Below are 15,213 nucleotides of genomic sequence, written 5' to 3' on the forward strand. Positions count from 1 at the left end.
AAATCTAAAAGTTGATAGACTTGGCTGGAAAGTCAATGTAAGAAAACCGGCGTCTTTTCTGCACCTCCTCCCCCATCTTTACTACATGATAGTAAAGGAAAGTGAGTCTCTGATTATTTAGCTCAGGTCATGAAAGGTCAAAGTCATGGGTTGGCTCTGCATGGCCAGAGACTTCACTCCTAACACTCACCGGTCACACTGCAAAGCCCTGCCCTTGTACCCAAAGAGGATCTTATACAAAGATGGATAGACAGAAGCACAAATTTCATCACTGCTGCCGGAAAAACTATTCTGAGTGCAGTTCTCCTGAGAGTGGGGTTATAGCAGATGGCAGGACATTCCAGGTCAGCCTGTAGAAGCCTGTTAGAAAAAGTTTTTATATGTACTGATTTACTCCACCATTGTACTTTTATCCATTTAATTAATGAGGACTGTGGTTTGGATGGCTGATGCCTCTCATCTGGACAAAAAGAGCAACTGTTTTTTCCTGCTGCCATCAAATAAGCCATAGGGAGCAGAACAGAAGTTTGTTGAGTAGTTGTAAAAACAAAACCAAACAACAAAAAACAATAATAGTAACTTATGCATACTTTTAAAGTACTTCCACATTCATACATCATGTTGGCTTTGGATCCTTGAAAGCCTCCTACTTCCTTATAAGAGGTGTGCATGTGAAGTATAGTGATAGTTATTAATTATATTAATTATTAAGGAGAAACCAGAGGTTAGAACAGAAGGCAAACTTGTGATTGATTTGAAAGGGAATGGAGACTCAGTTCAAATCACCTTGTTTTCATTGCTTTAATTGTACGTGAAAAGATTTTTCAGTTGGGGTCTCTCAGGTAGTAAGTCTGACAGAGTACCTGGAGCCCTGCCATAACTAGCAGGGAGAGCTGTCAGTGAAACACGAGAACAAAACGTGAGGTCAATTTTTTTTTTTTTTTTTTTTTTTTTGCGGTATGCGGGCCTCTTACTGTTGTGGCCTCTCCCATTGCGGAGCACAGGCTCCGGACGCGCAGGCTCAGCGGCCACGGCTCACGGGCCCAGCCGCTCCGCGGCATGTGGGATCTTCCCGGACCGGGGCACGAACCCGTGTCCCCTGCATCGGCAGGCAGACCCTCAACCACTGCGCCACCAGGGAAGCCCTGTGAGGTCAATTTTAATACACGTGTACATTTTTATCAACTAGGCAATACAGCCTAGTTATTAACGAAACAGACTGGAGCTGAACTGCCTGCGTTTGAATGCTGGCTCTTTTCATTACTAGCTGTAGGACCTTAAGCAAATTAATACTTTGTCCATGTTCATCTTCCTAATCTGTAGAATGGGAATAATCATAACATTGCCTTCCTCACCAGCTTGATATAAAGGTTAAGTTAGTTCACTCATGTAAAGTGCTTAAGGCAATGCTCTGTGCAGAGTGAGGGCTCCATAATTGTTAACATCATCTTCAACATGCAAAGATCACAATGATCAATTGTCCACTTGACCAATTTTTTTTTCTTACAGGGATTGTGCAAAGAAATGAACGCACACAACACACCATTATAGATTAAATATGCTCTGAAACCGTTGCACTAGTTTTAAATTTTGGTTTTTATCAAAATTAAGTGTGAGCACATATCCAAAATTAAATTACAGTTCAGCAGAAAAGAGATAATGCATAATCTGTATTTTGCCTGTAACTTTTCAAGCACCAAAGATAAACTCTACCCAACTCATAATTACAGCAAAGGCTGAGTATCAAGTATCCTGACTTGGTAATTGGTAGAATTAAGTTCTTATTCTGGCTTATCCCCGACTCAAGTATCCTGTGTCCTTATTTTTCCATCTATAACACGAAGACAAAACAAATACACTGGAAGACAAAGGTTCAGAAGAGGCAAGAAGCATTGAGCCTCAGACTGAGGGCAACAAATAATTCTGGTCATCAATTTCGTGGCTGTGATACTAACAAAAGACAAAACTTGATTTTGGAAAAAACTTGAGAGGCTCAGGCAATTATAACTGCCTCTTGCCTACCATCCAGAGATGCCAGATTAGTAAATCAAAAAATGTCCACAAAGACCTTTGTGCTAGTCATGATATAAATATGTGTGCTCTTCATGTCTCCTTAATAATACCAACAAAGATGAAAACAGATAACAGTTATTGCGTGTTTACGCACGGCATTGAGCCAAGTCTTTGGGGCCAGACGATATCTTCTGAGTCTTTGGTGTTAGTCTCAGCACCTGACACAGTGTGGGTATATGCAGAAGATTAAAACATATTCATTAGCTTGAAATTTGAGGAATTTGTAATTCCAAAACCTGGGGATAGGGTTGAAAGTAACTGCCCTTTGAAGCGGTATTTTTCAAACTTCAGGCCATGATCCATCAATGGATTATGAAATTAATAGAGTGGCTAAGACTAGAATTAAAAAATAAATATAATGGTTAATATCAGCATGTAGATTAAGCAGTAAATCAATATAACTGTTGAATTTTTATTTCATATACACACATAAATTTGTATGCTAGGGCATGATTTAAAAACGATTTTTACTGAGCTGCAGTTAAAATTTTCTGGAAAATGCTCTTGTAGAGGAGTCTTGAACACACTGCTTTAGAAGAAAATATAAAATAGAATTTAAATGGATTTCTTAACAACTATAATGTTTATCTAAGTATTTTAATATCTACTCAAGGTTTTTTGTTTTTGTATTTGTTTTTATAATAGCTCGCCCCCTTGTTTCTTAAAGGAAAAGATGACAAGGCTGATCTCCAGACTATGTCTCTTTTCCTAGCTCTCAGCCCCTTTATATCAACTAGGTTGGCCTCTCTGTTCCCCCTGATATTAGGAGGCTGACTTCGAGATGTTTTCCTGATCTGAGCTGCTCAGTATTCTCTAACTCCTCTGCCCTTCTTTTTCTGCAATGAAAACACAGCATTTAGCACAGAGCCTGACACGGGGTAGGCGTTTGTAAGAAATATCTCTTGGATTAAAGGTTGGTTAGGTGGCTGCCTGGAAGAACAGAAGTAGATCATGGCATGTAACAGAGCAATGCTGAGGCCTCTGCAGGAATACAGTGCATTCTCTAACGGGTAACTGTCAGGTTCAGTGTCCTTCCTGAACTCAAAGATGAGTGTTGCAGAAGAGAACGGCAGCTAAGTTCAACACATCCTTTCCATTCTTGCTTGAAATTCCTATTGAGTCCCAGAAGCGACTGCAAGACCTCCTGGTCTTCTGCACTGACTTTCCAGGGTACAATGCTAGCTCTAATGTTCAAAGCCTGGAGAGTACCTTTGAGACACGCAGGCCCATGGAGTGAATCGATCCCTCTCCAGCCCATCATCCTAGCCACCCCAAATGAGAGGCCCTCTGTACTACCCTGAGATGCCCTCGGGTCAGCTATCCAGAAGCATCTAAAATAGAAGCGCAAAGACAGAAGATGAGATGTTTGTGAAATGATAGATCTTTGGAGAAATAAGCTTATGAGCCATGAGCTATCCAGAAGTATGCTAGCCTCTGCACCAGGAGATAATAATGACACCTGCCATTTACTGGGCATCCAACAAATTTCAGGCCCTTGATATGCATTACCTCTCTGCGTTCTTACAGCAATCCACAAAATAAGTGTTATGATCCACTTTTTACTGATTAACAGATAGAGTCCTGGAGATGAGAAGTACAGGCAGACCTCATTGCATTGTGTACCACTTTATTACGCTTTGCAGATGCTGCATTTTTTTTTTTACAGATGGAAGGTTTGTGGCAACCCTGCATTGAGCAAGTCTGTCGGCGCTGTATTGGCCACAGCATTTGCTCCCTTCATGTCTCTGTCGCATTTTGGTACTTCTCGCAATATTTCAAATTTTTGCATCATTATTATATTTGTTATGATGATCTGGGATCAGTGATCTTTGATGTTACTATTGTAACTGTTTTGGCATTTTTTTAAAGCAGTAAAGTATTTTTTAATTAAGGTATGTATATTGTGTTTTTAGATATAATGCCATTGCACACTTAATAGACTAGAGTGTAGTGTGAACATAACTTTTATAACCACTAAGAGACTAAAAAATTCTTGTGAGTTGCTTTACAGAGATAGTCTCTTTGTTAAGGTGGTCTGGAACCAAACCCACAACACCTCCAAGGTGTGCCTGTAACTTTTCCCAAGATCACACTGCTTCTGAGTGTAGGCAAGACTCAAATTCAGATCTGTCTAACTTTAGATCCCAAGCCCTTTGTACTACCAGGTGGAGAATGAGACTTCCTCATACCTCCTGCTGACTTTTCCTTGCATTTTAAAATTCATGACTATGAGCTGACAAGATAATCCCGCAGGACAGTCAAGTATTTTCCAGAACTCATGAGGTAACTGCTGCCTCTCTATTCTAATTTATTGAAGAACAAGAAGAGTTCCAAGATAGGCTGAAATATTTCTGTAATGAATACAAAAAAATCAGTTCCAAGGTTGTAGAAGGAAATGAAAACCAGTATCTAAATATCAGTGGTAATGAAAAGAGGAGGAGAGAGAGATGTATTACACAAGGAGAACAAGAGAGTCATCTGGATCGTTCAAAGCAGCAATATCCCACATCCTAAGAAAAATTAAGAAGGAAGAAGGATTCGTAAACTCTGGTATGTGTGAATAATCTTCATTCCTGCTCCAGTAAGAAGAAAGTCATACTTCTGGTTGGTGTTTCTCTGCTAAGGACCACAGAGGCTAACGTGAACAGGTATTCACACAATAAACAAACATTTACTGAGTGCCTACTGCATGCCAGACACTGTGCGAGGGCCAGGGGAGTGCAGACCATTAGGAGAGAAGCAGCATAAGCCTTTCAGTGCCGTCCAGACAACCCGATAAACAGAGGCCACTAAATTGCTGTAGTCGTCCAAAACATAATACCTCCTTTGCAGAAAGGCTTCTCATGATGGGACTTCATGACCCAGGCTTCTTCTGGGAAAATCCCTCTACAAAAGCAGAGCATCAGAAAGAATCCTGCTTTAGGCTGCTGACAGTTTGAACTCTAAGAAGATAAAGGAAGAAATGCAAGACCAGCTATTCTTGGACTTTGGTCTGACCAAGGAAGAGCTGGTACGAAGAGGATGTAATGGTTTGAACCCTGGGAGAAAATCATAGCCAAGGAATAAACCCTGGGCACGATCTAAAATGCATTCCCGGGCCTCCCTGGTGGTGCAGTGGTTGAGAGTCCGCCTGCCGATGCAGGGGATACGGGTTCGTGCCCCGGTCTGGGAGGATCCCATATGCCGTGGAGCGGCTGGGCCCGTGAGCCATGGCCGCTGGGCCTGTGCATCCGGAGCCTGTGCTCCGCAACGGGAGAGGCCACAACAGTGAGAGGCCCGCATACCGCAAAAAAAAAAAATAATAATAAATAAAATAAAATAAAATAAAATGCATTCCCTTCTTCAGTTAAGAAAATCTTAAAATGATAAACAAACGAACCCCAAAACAAATAAGCAAAAAACAGATGGATCCTATGGTGAGAGATGTTAAAAGGAAATAAAACATAACAGATATTGCTGGGGGAGAGGCAAAAATGAAATTCTGACTAGGCATTTCTAGTGATCCCAAAAATGAAGAAAAAAGGCAATTTAACATAAATATAACATAAAACTAAATGCAACATGGTATCCTAGATTGGATCCTGGAATGGATAAAGACATTAGTAGAAAATCTCCTGAAACTGAATAAAGTCTATAGTTTGGTTAATAGAGCTGTACCAATGTTAATTTCTTGGTTTACGTGGTACGTTTATCAAAATGTATACTTAAATGTAAAATGTTAACATTAGGAGGAGCTAAGTGAAGGGTATATGGGAAAGTCTGTCCCACTTTGCACCTGCTCTATAAATCTAAAATTTTATTTCAAAATTTTAAAAGTCTTTAAAAATCACTACACAAGACATTCTTAGACAAACTCTGATGTTAAAAGAAAATGTGAAAATAAGAGGGCTAGGTAATTAAGAAATGCAACATGGATGAGCCAGAAGCCCTGATGGCCTATAGTCAGCCCCCAAGTCTCCACCCCCTTCCCTAGGTCAAAAAAGCTAATGACATCAATAGAATACGATGTCCATGACAAGTAGTAATAATAACATGGTGCTAGTTCAGACCACATATGGAAGATTTTATTCCCTTCTGGGTGGTACATTCTAAAGAGAATATAGTATTTTTGTAGATAGAACAAAGAGTCTCCTCTAAGGAATAGCTGGAGGAAAGAGGAAGAACTAGAAAGGAAAAGAGAAGACTTAGGGAGCATAAGGGATTCTGTCTCTAACTTGAAGGGCTACCACATGTCAGGGAGACTGATGTATTTTGTGAGTTTCTGAAAGCTGAACCAAGGCCAAGGCCGAGGTTACACATGGAAATAGATATTGGGGCTCAATTTAACAATTCTGTCAATCCACACTCAGAATGTGAGGTCAAGAGCTCCCCATGGTCAGACAGGCTCAAACAGAGGCTGGATGAGCTCCTGGTGGGAGTCTGAACCAGATAACCTCTAATGTGCCTACCAATTATGGTCAGAGCCCAGGATTCTCTGATCAAGAAAGCACAGGTATGAATGTTTCCAGGTCTATCCTGGAGGCCCTCGGCATCCAAGTTGCCCAATAAACCCAAAGAAAATGGTCTGACTCTGGCTACAAATACAATTCCACTGCTTGGGAGGGTCCTTCAAGGCCACTGGCAAAGCAGGGACCAAAAGGAGGATTTTCTGGCCACACAAGAAAAGAACATCCAGCGCCTGAGTATCTCCTGAGTTTGGTGTCCCATATAGCTCTAACCGTGTCACATGCTTTTGTGTAAGTTGGAACAGTCAGCAGCATATATTCTAAAATCCTAGATTTAAGCAGCCCTAGAGGTCACTAACCCAGTCACCCACCCACTGTAGTTAAAATGTTAGAAGACAAGCAGGTTTGTTCCCCATAAAGGGAGTCTAGTCTGCACCCTTTTTGGACACAGTTCTATCCTATATTGAACCAAAATCTGTCATTTCACTCCCAGTACATGGGTCTACACCCTTGGGTGTGACTCTCATATCTCCTTAGTCTTATTTTTACAAAACTAAATATACTGAGTTTCTTTAGATATGTATCATTTAACGAACCAATCGCTCTCCTCAGGACTTTCTCTAATTTGTTTGTGATCTCCTAAAATGCATTGTTTAAACCTAGACCAAAAATCCTAAATGTACTCTGACAAATGCAAAAAAAAAAAAAAAAAAAAAATGGAACTGTAATTACATGTTAGGGACATCATAGTTCTAGTAAAGCAGTATATGGCCTTTTGGTTCCTATTGACTTTATGATCAACTAAAACCCCATGTGAAATTCTGAGGCCCCACTGCATATAATCACTGTTGAATTTTGGAACCCAATGGTTAGATCTCATCTTGCTGACTTTGTACTGTTCTGTTAGCTTGTCAAAATCTTATTGAACATCGTGAATATCAGCTGCCACACCAGCACTCCCTGACAGGTTTGTGTCATCTGCAAATCGAATAATCCTGCCTTCGGTGTCTTCATCCGAGCCATTGATAAAAACGTTAAAGATGACAAGTCATTCAATCATTCACTCAACAAATATTTAATCAAGCACCTACAATATGTAAAACACTCAGGACAGAAATGAGAGGGAAAATTGTATCTGTATTGGGACAGATCCTAAAATTGTTTGTTTTCTGTAAATATGAGGTGGACTTCTTTTCTTGAAGATTTAACTCAACTCATTAGGTACTTATTGATCACAACAATTGGGTATCTCCTGAGTAGTTACACTGTGTTAGACCTTGTAATTAGAATGACATCGTAACTTCCCCTATGTTGAGTCAAAATTACTTCCCTTTGCCTTTTCATCTATAGTATAAATACTCAGTGATTTTGTTAAAGAATTGAATGAATTCTAATTCTTCTCTCTGAAGCTAGGAGAAAAAACAGGTCTGGTCCAACCATTTGAAGGCAATAATTATGTCCTTATTTAGTCTTTACTTTTCTAGCCTAAATATCTCCAGTTCCTTCATCTGACACGGGCTGGAGACCTCCCCACCTCCATGTCATTCTTGTCATTCATAGCCTGACACCATGCCTGGCATAAAGCAAGCACTCAAGATACGTCTACTGAAGGAATACATGAATAAGTGAACTGGAAAGCTCCAGTTTGTGAATATCAGCCCCAGAAAGAAATGCCCGGAATTACAAAACATATTGCTGAAAATGTGGTTAGAAAAGTGGACCCATTGCAGTTTTCTTACTCTGAACATTATACTTTTTTAAAAATTGAAGTATAGTAGGTTTACAATGTTGTGGTAATTTCTGCTGTACAGCAAAGTGATTCAGTTATACATATACATACATTCTTTTAAAAATTATTTTCCATTATAGTTTATCACAGGATATTGAATACAGTTCCCTGTGCTATACAGTAGGACCTTGTTGTTTATCCATTCTACATATAATAGTTTGTATCTGTTAATCCCAAACTCCCAATTCCTCCTTCCTCCAGACCCCTCCCCCTTGGCAACAACAAGTCTTTGAACATTATACTTTTAATACTCCTTAGATCCAACTTATTTTTGTCTTTGCACATGGGGAGAGGGCAATACACTAGTGACTCATACTGTTTGTAGCTAATTAAAATCTGTAATTGGAAAACACTGGTCAAGACCCACACAATTGTGTAGCAAGAAAGGCTAGACCACAGCATTTATTTCCATGTGAGAAAGAATGGTATGTCCTTCTGGGTCTGCATGTTTTTCTGAGGTCATGCTGGTATTCTGATCACCATAGCACCTAAGCCCCTTGGGAATTTGAAGATTGTGCAATATTCTGCAGAAGAGACCTAGTGAGTGGGTACAGCATGACACCTAAAGGAAAAGTAGGATGAGATGACCCACTAAGTGGAGGCCATGAAGCTCAGTTTAGGATGGGCCCAGTTACCCAAGAGTGAGACATTCAATCTGTCAGTGGCAGTGTTACTGACAAGGATAAATTTCCCTCAGATTAAAACATCCAGGAAAACTTAAGTCTAATGAATCCAATAGAAGTTGGGATTGTCCTGGTGTCAGCTTACTTGTGGCTGCAAGCAGAGTCAGGCAAGAAGAACCAGCTGGGAGGTAAAGGAAGCAAAACACAACTGTGATGAAGATGCCAACACCAGCAGGCACTTGGTAAATAAGCACCAGCACTTACATACATTTTTCTTTTATTCCCCCAAATAAAATGATTAGGTAGGCACGATGATCACCATTTTACAGCCGTGGAGACTGAGGCTGAGAGAGGTTCCGAAACTTGCCCAAAGACACACAGATCTAAGTGGTGCAGTCAGAATGCCCACCTGACTACCTCCAAAGCTCTCGGACTCAAGCATCACACCATAGGACTTCTGTTCCATGTGTTTATTCACCCTTTAACACAGATTTTGTCAAGCACCCTCAGCGTTCCAGGCCTGTGCTAAGCCCTGTGGATACAGTGGTAAAAAAGACACACACGGTCCCTCATGGGGCTTAGCACTCTGGCAAGGACAACAAACAGCCAGGCAAGCAACTCCAATCAAGTAGGATCCATCTCACGGCAGGAGAGGTTAAGGGTAAACTCACCCGGCACATGGGAATAGGAGTCTTCCTCGATGAAGCAGGCCCTAGAAAGAAGCTTAAAAGATGTGCAAGCAAGACAAAAGAGTGAGGGAAAGAGGCAGAGAGGGAAGAAACTTTTAAGGTGTGGAAGTGAGTGGAGACACTGATGTCTGCTGAGTGTAGAGGGGAGGGGTCAGAGGCTCCCACAAGGTTGAAGAGTTGGGCAGAGTGAGATTCCAAAGGCCTTGTAAGCCATGGTAGGGTGTTTGGAACTGGACTGTAATTGGCAGTGGCAAAAACTAGTTAAGTTTACATGGATATCACCTAACTGGATCTCCAGATTCTTCCAGGAAAAGGGAGGCAAGGCTAAGACACACGCCGCCCTGTGGGACAGACACCCTGGGAAGGCATTCCATGCTTCACCTGGGCAGTTTGAATTTCTCTGGCCTTGTAATACCTGATCTAAAAGGACTCTGAACCTCTGCCACCTCCTCTCTTTTCCCTCTCCAGGGAGGGTGGGTGGGTCTTGGGTGAGTGGAACAAGTATATTCTAGATGCTTTCTTTATGTGACCCACCAAGCCTTAGAGATTCCAGCTTTCCCACTTGACAGATGAGGAAACAAAGGCGAGAGTAGTTCAGTGACTGTGGCAGATGGAATTATTGGTTCCAATCCATCATTCTCTTTCATAGTTTTATGTATCTTTACCCTGTCAGGGCCTCGCAGTACATGGCAGTGTATTTCCCCTCCCTGGACTTTGGGTTTCATCTTCTGATTTGACTTGGCCAGTGAAATATTAGCAGCCATGATATGAGCAGAGGTTTGAAATGTACTTGCATGGTTGAGCATGCCTTCCTGCACTTTTGCCACTGCCAGGAAATTATGCCCCATAGCTGCTGTTTCTCAAGCCTGGACCCCAGCATGAACCACACAGAGCAGACTTGAACCTGGTCTACAGCCTAGAGCTAAGTTCGGCTGAGATCAGCAGATCCCAGGTGATTTGAAGACCTTCAGTGTGAAGCAGAGTCACTTCCATTAACCCAGAGACTTGTGGATGTGTGAATAAGTGTTTCTGGTGGTACACCATAGAATTCGGGGGTAATTTGTTATGCAGCATCATCACGGCAATACCTGACTGATAAGAGCTTACTCCGAGCTCACAAAGGAACTTCCTGGAATGCGCAGCGCTGCTCTGCCATGGGACCAGGGTGCCCTGGTGGCTGGCCCCCTAAAAGAGAAAGCAATGCAGACTGCCACCGCACCCCACTCTCCCACACACCCCCTGCCCACCACACGGCACTCACCTGAGTCTGAGGCTGCCGGGCTCACCAGGCTGAGCAGCTCCCTCTCCTTCTCATAGTCCCCTTTGCAGAGCAGCTGCCCCTCCTTCAGGACAAACTCATCGCCCTTCTGGAGCTGCCGCTCGCAGACACAACAGCAGAAGCAGCTCAGGTGGTACACGCTCTTCTGGGCCCGCATCACAAACTCATTGGGCGCGATGGCCTCAAAGCAGCCCCCGCATTTGACAGCAAACAGCCTGGCAGCATGGGAGAAAGCAAAGCAAGGTCGGTGAGAAAGATGGCTGGGTCCCAGGTCTCCTCTCAAGTCAACAGCGAAAGGAACTTCAAGAACTGGGACAAAGAGGCTTGGAATGGAATAGGTTTTAAATCCAGATGATTTACTCCCTGAGGAGGTTGCACCAGAGAATTCAGTTAAGTTACTCTCTCAGAGGCTTAAGAAAAGCAGGGTGAGAGGTGCTGGAAGAAGGGTGAGCTGAAGCCCAGCGTGTATTTGGTGTGGTCCACGGCACAGTGTTCCCAAAGGATGCCCTACAGACTGGTGCCAGGCAGGCTGCCCAGAATCCCCAGGGGGGTGATTATGTAAACAAAATAACAATAACAAAAAGGTCCAGGTCCACTCCAATCAGCATGCAAAAGGATGGGCCCCAGAATATGAATTTTTAACAAGCTCCCAGGGCATTCTGAGGTGTAATCTAGTTGAGAGATAAACTGCATCCCAACTTCCCAGCCTGACGTTCAGGGCATTCAGCCCAGCTCTCGGGACTTAACTCTTATCTCATTTCACTTACTTTCAACCAACCACGAAGAGGGTGTCTATCTATGCCAGGCGGATGCAGTAGGTACTAGTGATATTAAGGTGAATAAAAGAAAATCCCTTCCAGAAATGAGCTCAGGCTAATGGGAGAGACAAACATGTCCAAATAACTAGAGGGTCCCGGAACACAGAAAAGAAGACAACTAACTGTCAGGGAGTCAGCAGGGGGATTTGCATTTTATTACCCATTCAATAAATCTTGGTCAAACGGAAGACAGGAAGGTGGGCAGGCAGCAGGCCTGAAGGGGTTGGGGAGTGGATTCCCCACAGAAGGAACAGCCTGGGCAAAGGCCTGACGTCCTGCAAGTACATGCTGTGCTGGGAGCATGCTGTGTCCTCCACCAGGTTGGAGGCTGGGGGCCTGGAGAAGGGTGACAGGTGAGGCAAGCCATGACCGGATTGCACACTGCGGCTGGACAGCATCTGACAAGCAACCAGAAGCCTTTGAACAATTTTAACACGCTAAGAGCCTGTTTTAGAAAAGGAACTCTTTGCAATATGAAAGGTGGAGAGGAATTGGGGTTGGAGAGATGAGTGAGGGAGAGCAGCTGAGTGGTGACAAGCGGCGGCACTAAGGCAGCAGCAGGGAAGCCAGACAGGAGGGGACAGATCCAGGGCCTGGAGACTGGGAAGCGTGGGGTCGGCTCCCAGGCTCCTGGCGGCCAGAGCTGGAGGATGGTGATCTGTCACCACACCTGCGCACAGCGTTCCTGATTTCCTACCTCTGGGCCTTGTTATGCCTTGCCGCCCTCCTGCAAAGCCCTTTCTTCTCTGTTTAATCTACCTGAATACAACACACCCTTCAGGACACAATTGCTCCCACCTTCTCCCTGAATCCTGCCCGGACCTCCCCTACACCCCTCCGGAGTGACCACACCTCCCCTGAACACTTTCACCATGACCCGTCTGTGCTGGTCACTGGGCAGTTATCTGGAGATGCTTCAAGACACAAGAACAGCCGATCTGGAAGCCTGGGCTCTGCCGCCCGCTCTGCAGACAACTGTCTGCAAAACCTTGCTGTTGTTAAAGATGTGAGGCCAGACAATCTCTTCCAGCTCCAAAAGTCCCAAGAGCATTGCTTCCTAATGCTGACTTAAAATATCTTAGGGCTTCCCTGGTGGCGCAGTGGTTGAGAGTCCACCTGCCGATGCAGGGGACACGGGTTCCTGCTCCGGTCCAGGAAGATCCCACATGCTGCGGAGCGGCTGGGCCCGTGAGCCATGGCCTCTGAGCCTGCGTGTCCGGAACCTGTGCTCCGCAACGGGAGAGGCCACAACAGTGAGAGGCCCACGTACCGCAAAAAAAAAAAAAAAAAAAAAAATCTTAATCTTGCCTTATTTTTTAATTTTCCCATGTTTATAACTTATCTTGCCAACAGCCTGTATTCCAAGAACTAGGCCTATGGAATATTTATATGCCCTACAACCTCTTGCACGTGGTGGGTACTCAATAAAAGTTGATTTGATTTGACCTGTTGACTTCACCTGCTCACCCTCTTCTGAAATAAGATGTGCAAAGAGCCTGGCCTCAGAGCTGACACACAGTAGGCTCCCAGTAAAGGTGGCCCATCTCTTCCCGGTCACCCCAGATCAGTAAGAGCTCAGGGCAGTCTATGAAAGATTAAAATCTAAAGTAGATTTCTCCGTTTTTCTTTCTCTTTTTTAAATTGCCTCATGATAACATAATCGCCTTTGTCAAAGCCTTGGGTATAAGCACAGAGATAACAGACACTAAAAATATCTCTGGGATTCATTCATTATAGCATTCATTTTTTTATTTCCAAAATAAAGAGTTATTTTCTTTTTTAAAGTAGTAGCGCAATAGGGGGGAAATCTCTCTCAAAAACACTCTCTGTTTGTCTCCACATACCAGAGGTGTCACTAGACATGGGAAGGTCAGATGGTATAAGGGAGAGGATGGTGCCAAGCGGAGACAAAATGGGCAGAGTGAATTCATAAAGCTCCAAACACCCCTCCTCTCATCACAAAGGCAGACACAAGCTGACTCAGAGGATATCAGGGGGCTGAAGGCACCTTGCTCTGCTCATGAGCCCTACCTCGGCAGGAGACAAGGAAACAAATAACTGAAGAGCATTTTTCTATAGACAGGCCATCCGCCACGATGGCCTAAGTGTGGCCAATCCCATCTCAAAAGCTCGTTCATACATTCACTCACTCATTTAGTCTTCATTCATTCTCTCATTGATTCAGAAGCATCCACTGTGCACTACACAAGACACTGTGTCTTAACAGGGAGGTGGGGAAAGAAAGCCCCACCCAGCAACATTCATGTTCATAAACCAGCCTATGTGGAGTGTCTGTTATGTGTCAGGCAGTATCGTGGGCACAGATGATACAAAACAAAGTCCCCGTCCTCCATGGAGCTCATGTGATAGTGAGAGAAACAGCAAACAAAGAAACAAACAGATAAATAATGTCTACCCAGAGGGACTGACCTTTGGGAAACAGAATATAAGAATGATACAAAGCAATGTTTCAAGAATACAAAACAGAGTGGCATAAAGCCGTAGTCTGTTTATAATATTTAATCACTTCTCAGCTCTAAAGCTGTACTAGTTGATGCCTAAGTCTATACACGTGCACAATGTGTTTATCTTGGAAGCTTCCTGGATGAAGTAAAGAGTTTTGAGGGTAGAGTGGAAAAGCAGGTAAGGAGGAATTCCCAAGGAGGGAACTGGTACAAGAAAGAGGGAGGCCATTCAAACTCTTTGAGTGAAGGAAGCCAAGGCTTGGAGAAGGGATTGAAGCCGCCTCCCATGAATCTACTAGGGAACAGCCTCCCTGGACAGAGGCCAGCTTGCAGGTGACTCCAGAACAGCTCGGGATGAGAAGTGCATGTGTGGTCTCACTCTTAACCCGGGCCTTGGGCCCCAACACCAATCCTCCCTGCCCTTGGCCATCAGAAGCACATTAGAAACACCCATCCTGATATACCTTCCCTCTGCCTCTCAGCTTCAGAAAGGGGGGGTGAGGTTGGGAGACAGTTCAAGGGCTGGTGCGGCTGTTTCACCACTAACAAGGTATGTGACAGCCCCCAAAACAGAACCCCAGGTACTAGCAGCCCTGCCCCTGCCCCCTCCCTTCCCCCAGCTGCCCAGGGTGGTTTTGCTCTCCATATCTGAACTTCAGGGCGCCCCAGGCCCTTGAACAACTGCCTTTACTCCCCTCCCCCCATGCTGGATGTTGTGCATCAGACAGAAAACCCACCCAGTTCATCCCTGGCCTGGAGTCTCTAGACACTGTTTGCCAACCTGAGCAAACGAATCAGTACTTTAACAGGAGCTGGTCAAAGGCCCTTTGTCCCCAAGCCCTCCTTCTCCTCCCCTTCCCCAGGAATGAACTGTTAAACAGACTCAAGGCAAACGCTCCCAGGAGTCAACAAGCTCTTGAGAATCCACAGCTGCAGGTGGTGGCATCTGTGCTTGTCTAACTTCTACCCTGTTAATCTCCTCCTCTTCCTCCTCCCTTCTTAATTTCATCCCCCACTCCAAAAATTTCCCCC

General features: G+C 44.0%; 1 protein-coding gene across 1 annotated transcript in view; it reads right to left on the reverse strand.

The window, feature by feature from the left end:
* LMX1A (LIM homeobox transcription factor 1 alpha) overlaps positions 1 to 15,213 on the reverse strand; it is a gene marked incomplete at both ends in the record, with an annotated part of 149,974 nt that overhangs the window by 33,604 nt on the left and 101,157 nt on the right. The window contains one exon of the mRNA XM_082616619.1: positions 10,881 to 11,113. Within this exon, the coding sequence (XP_082472745.1) occupies positions 10,881 to 11,113 (233 nt within the window). The remainder of the gene's footprint in view (positions 1 to 10,880; positions 11,114 to 15,213) is intronic.

Source organism: Mesoplodon mirus (genome assembly GCF_964341445.2).
Source record: "Mesoplodon mirus genome assembly, chromosome: 3".
NCBI classification, from domain to species: domain Eukaryota; kingdom Metazoa; phylum Chordata; class Mammalia; order Artiodactyla; family Ziphiidae; genus Mesoplodon; species Mesoplodon mirus.